Source organism: Antrostomus carolinensis, unplaced genomic scaffold, assembly GCF_000700745.2.
Source record: "Antrostomus carolinensis isolate BGI_N321 unplaced genomic scaffold, ASM70074v2 scaffold15446, whole genome shotgun sequence".
NCBI classification, from domain to species: Eukaryota; Metazoa; Chordata; class Aves; order Caprimulgiformes; family Caprimulgidae; genus Antrostomus; species Antrostomus carolinensis.
In genome coordinates, this window is record NW_010322684.1 from 6,964 (window position 1) to 14,226 (window position 7,263).

General features: G+C 41.6%; 1 protein-coding gene across 1 annotated transcript; it reads right to left on the minus strand.

Moving 5' to 3' along the window:
* Positions 1 to 3,156: 3,156 nt before the first annotated feature.
* SELENOS (selenoprotein S) lies at positions 3,157 to 7,250 on the minus strand (the record flags this gene model as incomplete). The annotated part of the gene is made up of 4 exons (XM_010170335.1): positions 3,157 to 3,236; positions 5,222 to 5,300; positions 5,402 to 5,491; positions 7,144 to 7,250. Coding segments are annotated over 4 exons (356 nt in total), but the record flags the coding sequence as incomplete, so codon positions are not given.
* Positions 7,251 to 7,263: the final 13 nt, after the last annotated feature.

Genomic DNA, 7,263 nt, shown 5'->3' on the forward strand with positions numbered 1-7,263 from the left:
TTCATTCTCACTGGATATGTCTTAATAAATCTTAGAATTGGGCAAAAATCCATATCCCCAGTCCCAGCCAGAAGCAAGTCTTGAGACACAGAGATTAGCATATGCTCAGTTCAGACCTGCTTATTTATTTCCTAAAATGTTTTGACTGAACTGAATCAACCCATCCTTACCATTTTATCCACACAGGGAATTCTGCTTCTTAATGACAACAAACTCCCCCGGTTGTTTTTCTGAAGAAAACACCTCAGTCTGTTGCCTGTTTCCCCAACACAAGGGGAAAATGTTCCCCAGAGGCACGAGTAAGAAAACAACTTAGTCCTCTTCACTGATGAAGAACCTTCAGATCTTGAAAATATCCTTCCCCACCTCTATTATTTTTTTTTTTTCCTTATTAAAGATTAAAACCTGAAGTTACATACACTGGTCTGTGTTACAACAATGAAAATTTAAGTTTACATACCAAAATGTGCAGGAGCCAGGAAATGAAAACTAGTTTCCATAGGTACATTAATAACCTTCTCACTTCATCTTCTGCACACACCTGAACGCACACTGTGGGGGTCTAAAGGAAAAGGTTCTTTGCTTTTCTATTTCATTACCTGGCAACTTTAAAACTTATTAGTGACACGCTACTGTGACACTTATAATCAAGAGAAAATCATGAGTCACCTGACATATAGAGCAGCATCTACATAGATATGCACAGTGTATTCAAAGCTGGCACTCGTACCTATCAATGAACACAAACATCCCTTCCATAAGGATTTAGAAAGTGTCCAAGCACCCCTCAGCTATGCTAATGAAACACTGATACATACATAACAAGACCAATAACATGAATCGGGCACAGGGACCCTCAGACACTGGCAGGGATTGTTTCACTCTCTCTCAAGGACAGCCAGGATTTTACTCGTCTCTTGCATTTTGTGCCCCAGAGCGTATCAAGGGGATGGGATGTTTGCAAAGCTCCTTCACGATGACCAGCTCTTAACTTTATTTTCTATCCACAGTACTGATTTACACCAGAAGGATGAAGATCACACACACTTCAGATACTCACTCCTTACAGTCTCTCACTTGCAAGTTTTACACATTTGCTAGGCAGAGGCTCTTTTCACAGAATCCCAGAATTACCTGGACTGGAAAAGACCTTTAAGACCATCAAGTCCCATCATGAACCCAACACTGACAAGTCCCCTATGACTAACCCATGTCCCTCAGCACTGTGTCTACACAACTCTTCAATCCCTCCAGGGATGGGGACTCCACCACTGCCCTGGGCAACCCCTTCCAATGCCTCAGAACCCTTTCAGCAAAGAAATTCTTCCTCACATCCCATCTCAACTGCCCTTGGTGCAACCTGAGGCCATTTCCTCTTGTCCTGTCCCTTGGTCCTTGGTTGAACAGACCCACCCCCACCTCTCTCCACCCTCCTCCAAGGGACTTGGACAGAGCCACAAGGTCTCCCCTCAGCCTCCTTTTCTCCAGGCTCAACACCCCCAGTTCCCTCAGCCACAAGGGAACTCAGCACACTTGTTCCCCAGACCCTTCCCCAGCTCTGTTGCCCTTCTCTGGACACGCTCCAGCACCTCCATGTCCTTCTTGGAGTCAGGGGCCCAAAACTGAACCTGGGACTCAAGGTGTGGCCTCACCAGTGCCCAGTCCAGGGGGAAGAGAACTTTTCAGCGCCAACCACCCTCACTTTTTGTACTGCACAAGCTGGCAGCAGGGTGAGAACACACTTCAGCATCTATCTGGGCTGCTGAGGACAGCCCTGCAGCCAGGCTATCCGTTCCCACCCTGAATCACACTCAGAAGAGAAGGTGGTACAAAGGAAGTTCTTACTGTCCCCGAGGTGTAACCCTGATGCTGCATTGCTGAAGCCATCCACCGTCCTGCTGCCCACTACACACAGACCTCAGCACAGTTTGTGGCTTCTCTTTACCCTCTGGAGACCTTGCAGTGTTTGAGTGGACCATGCCTGCGTATCCCCTGCTCCTCAAACCACATTCATCGACAATAATTTGGAAAGAAACCCTCTCTGCTCTACTAGAGCAAAGGCCTTTGTGACATGTTTTCTTGATTTAGATTCGAATACAGCTGGAGAGCTTAACAACCAGTAATGCAGCCTACCCAATTTCAGAATCACTTACTGAGAATGAGGAGTTTCACTTTTTAAACTTGAGAAAACTTGATTCGGTCTTAACCTGAAGGTGATTCTTCTAAAAAATCACTATTTGGAACACAGAACACTCAAATAAAACAAAATTGTTAAAAACCAACAAGAAGAGCTGTTTATGGAGGTAATCAAATGAAAATAATTTCATTTGATCTCCCATCTTGCTTTATGCATGTTTATTGCACTAGAACGTATGCCTTCTATAGGAAAAGATGCTGTAGAAAACCACAAGGTTGTAAATAGTAGGTTTATGATTTGTTTGCAATTATATTTAATATTAATAGTATTTTGTTTTTACAAAGCAGCTGAAATTTAAAAAAAAAAAGGAATAGCAAGAACCCCCCCCATCTGCTGTCTAGCATCAGTAATCCTCACTGGTTTGTCTACCATTTATAAGGAAAACATCATTCAAGGTAGCTTGTCACAGAGACTCTTCTACAATAACCAGCCTGTGCTGCAAACCTGTGGCGTTTGTCAGTTCAGCTGTTTTTTTCTGGAAGTCCCTCCTCATTGATACAGATTCATGACAAAATTTCTCCTGTCTAGAATACCTTCCAGCCAAACACAGTAAATCTGATAACACACGTCTGAGGATGGTAAACATCCTCATTTTACAGAATTAAACCAATCAAATCAGTCTGAGGCCAGTCTTTTCAACAGCTAGCCACAAACCCCAGATTTCACAATCCCAGGTCATTCACCTTGGCTGGAGCCTGTGCTTCCCCTTTACAGAAGAGTAAAAATTAACTGATTATGCTGAAATTGTTTCTTTTTTCATCCTCTCAAAGAGGATCAGGTACTTTTCTTGTGTAATATCAGCTTCTGCATGATTTGGAAACTGTGGAAATCTGTTTTCAATTTAACACCTGCACTAAACCCAACCTGAAAGGAGTCACTGTGACATGCAAACTGTTAGGCAGTTAGACAGTGGGTAAGATCAAGCCTGCCAGTGCCATCAGACACCGGGGAGGTTAGCCTCATCCACCTGCTGATGGGCCTCTCCGGCCTGGTCTCCAGGAACAAGTGCCACCTCCTTCTCCAGACAGAGGGTTATAGCCTAGAAGGACAGAGGACAAATCCACCATTATTAATATTCATCCTTGACAGGTCTTCACCAACACACAAGGAACACAAAAAAATAAATCTCAAAAGTATTTGCACCTTGTTCATACTTGCTACGTAAGCAGCGTTTTAAGGAAAATGAAAGCAGAGAAAATAACCAGATTTGAGGGGGTTTATTTTTGTAGTGCTAACAGTAAAAGCCATTGCAAAACACTCATGTTTTAATTTTTCTCAATTCAGATGAAAGTAAATTGAAATTAATTACCATCTAATTTCTCTAAGTCTGCACTAGAGCTTTAATGCTGCTCTGCAGAATAAACAGAGCAGTAACAGTAACTCACAGTAAACTCTGCAAGAGTGTGTATCTCTTCTCCAAGAGCCCTAATAGTTAGGGACTTAAAATCATCTTTTATTCCAGTTGTGCAAGGAAGGAATACAATGAAGATCAAAAGGCAGAACTGCTCATTACTACTATAAGAATTTTTTTTTAAGAATTTGAAAAGGCAAGTACATGCAATGAGGTAAATGGATACTTTGGTTGAACCTCCCAATGCCATAACTATGGGCAACTTCCTTTTTACTCAGAAAGATACAACTGGGCAAACATCCTCCATTTGTTCTGTACAAGGCAATGAAAAAGACAACTGAAACCAAGCAGGTTTCAAAGCAACCTGTTCCACTGAAACTTCAAGCATCAGCTCCATCTTTGAAGTTTGTTTTTCTCAGACTAGCCAAGTTCTGTTTTTTAGCTTAATTCAGCAGCGGAACAGTGCAGATGGTTCTTTCACTTCACGCTGATCTACGGCATGAGAAGATCAGAGACATCTAATTCCATAATCTGTTACTGAAGCAAAGATTTTGCTTAGGATGAAAGGAGGACAGGTAGCAGCTGGAAAGGAGCTTCAGCCCAGCTGCCCTGATACTGGCTCTCAGCACAGCTATTACCTGTACATTTCTCATTCCCTGTAGCCATGAACATCCCGTGCAAGAGCTACAGCAGATATCTGACAGCATCAGACATTAGACTGCACTGATATTAAACAACATAAGATGAATCAATTGGTCAGTTTCTTCAGCTTTGTCAACAGCTGTCATTAAAAATACTCAAAGCAGAACTTTCAGCACTGAATTACCATATGTTTAATCAAGAACCTTCAAGTTTCATACGTTTAATCAAGTGGCTTATTCAGTGCTGCACCTAAGTGGGTTACCTGTTTAGTCTGACAGGACTGAGGCTGTCCAGATGATCCACTTCACTATTGAAAATTGTAATTAAAATATTATATCCCCAATTAGCACAGGCTATTTGGCCAAGAGGAGAGAAAGGAGACTAGCTGCATGGCTGATGCATGGCAGTGATCCTAATGTGGGCTATGTAAGGCCACAGAAAGCAGTTCATCCATCAAGATCACTTCAGCGGCTGACAGCAAGTTTAATGATAAGACCCTCTGGAGGTTTATGAGAGTTGATAACAGTTTATATGCAGGATTTATCTATTCAATAGGTCATCATTGTGATATCGATAAATAAGGTCACATTTTGCTTAATGAAGTCTTTCACCTTCCTGAATCTACATAATACAAGAGTAAAATATCCTCTTCCAGCATTTATTTAGTATTACAGGTGATTGAAATACAGACCAGAGAGTAAATTATTGGACTTTTACAATAATGGGGGTTGGATCCCAGAAATATTGTAAGAATCTAAAATTTTGAGTCAGAAAAACCTCAGTAAATTATAGCAAAAGCATTTACAAGGAAATTGAAACACTGTTTCCCTGGGGAAAAGCACCAGAGAATCCTCCTGCTAGGTTTTGCACAGAGTGCAAAGCGCACTGGTCAGAGGTAAAGAGCTTGTTTGTCAGGTATGTTTTGTTTCCTCCTTGAAGGAGAGAAAAAGTACATACAAGGACTATGTGTGCAGCTGGATAAGTGCTATGTTTCAACAGCACTCAGAATATCTGAAGGGTTTCATACTTACCACCTCCTCGCAAGGGCTTTTTGTTTGGTTTAGATTTCGGAACTACTGATGAGGTGGAGGCACCAGATTCTACTTCTTGCTGTTCACAAAAATCAAAAGTTACTCAGAATTTAATCAAGACGAGTTTCAGTTCATCTAATCACACAAACATAATTGTAACCTGATTAACGCAGTTGTTACCTGATTCAGTTTCAAGTTGCCTTTATAGCTTTTTCCTTCTTGCATACTTTCCCACATTGCTATCTTCTGCCTTCTCTTTTCTTCTTCAAGCTAAGAAACAAACCCAGGAAACGCAAAACTAAGATTTCAGAACTAATATAACTGCCAGTGCTTCACAAACAGCTACAAACAGCTCATCAAAAGCCAAGGGATCTGTCTTTATCTGATGCAGTATGTTATAGAAACATTTACTTTTTAAAATACATCTTCCCAACCATGAACACCCACCCCTCCTCAATATATACAGTGTCTGCAGCTTCTTTTGACCACTGGATGTTTTAAAACATTTTGAAAGTAAAATGAAACCAAGTGGCAAGCTTAAATCTTGAGTTTATAAAAACTACTGAGTAAAGGATATCGCAGAAGATACTAATTTAATGCACAATGTGGGGTTCTAGAAAAAAAAAGTGTGTTTTTCAAACAAACAAGACAGCCAGCTGCGTATTTACATCCCGATATACAGCTCTCCCCCAGCTCTTCTAAAGCAATTTATCCACAAAACCAAATAAATCAACGGTCAAGACAGACTGACTGCTTTATTCTCAACAAAGAGCAAGGAAACGAGGTAGCTACTCCAGCCAGTCCAAGAAAGCAAAGCTCCTCCAGCCCAAGCACACTAGACCCAGATTTCTACATAGTGGCTATTTTCTTTCACAATACAACTTTCCATTCATTTTTAACTGCCAATATTTCTTGAAGCATCAGCTATAAACTGAGGTCTGAATGTAGCTGACCACTAAAGTAAAAATAGAAGAAGAGCCGGGATTTGAGCTGGGATATGAGTGATATTGTCACTATGCTAATCACAGCCAGTTTCCTACGCTGCCCCACACAGCAATATGCTGTTCCTCATCATCTCAAGATGTAGCTCAAACCATGAAATCACAGCAATGCTGAGCTATGTTTCTAAGAACTTATATCACAGAATCACAGAATATTAGGGATTGGAAGGGACCTCAAAAGATCATCCAGTCCAATCCCCCAATATCTGCCATTAAGAACAGAAAATACATAATGTTTAGACATTAGTTAGTCTAAACACCAGTAAATCCTCTCCAGCCATTCACTGTGCACACAACTAAATTTCTATAGGTACAGATTTACCTGTAAAATAAAATAAAAATAAAATAAATAAAATAAAATAAAACCAGGCTCACAGTGTCTCACACACATAATTACTTGTGGAGAAGTGAGTGCCAGCAAGATTAATTACTTTAGGAAGGAGCAGAACACTACATGTATCAATCATTCTAATCAATGAAGAGTATTGTCTTGATGCTCATCGTTGATTTGATGCCTTGTCAGGTCACCACAGCATGTAAGGATGTGGTTGCATCACTGCAGGTCCATCATGGTATCTACTGCCCGTTACTGCTCCGTGGATCAAACCAGATCAAAAGTGTTCCAGGTGAAGGAGGGGGGAAAACCCACCACCCACATTCCAGCAGAGAGAGTGAGTCAACTGATTTTCTGGTATCTGGCATAGAATCCCAGACTGGCTTGGGTGGGAAGGGACCTGAAAGCTCATCCAGTTCCAACCCCCCTGCCATCAGCAGGGACACCTTCCACTAGACCAGGTTGCTCAAAGCCTCATCCAGCCTGGCCTTAAACACTTCCAGGGAGGAGCAGCCACAGCTTCTCTGGGCAACCTGGGCCAGTGATGACAAATTTATGAGTTAAAGAAAGAAACACTCTCTAGTTACCTGTCTTTGTTTTTCTTTGTATCTTTCTGCTTGTGCATTCAGCTCCTCTTGCATCCTGAGGCGAGCTGCTGCCAACGCTTCCTGCCTTCTTACCACCACCTCAGGTTCTAGGAAATTGGG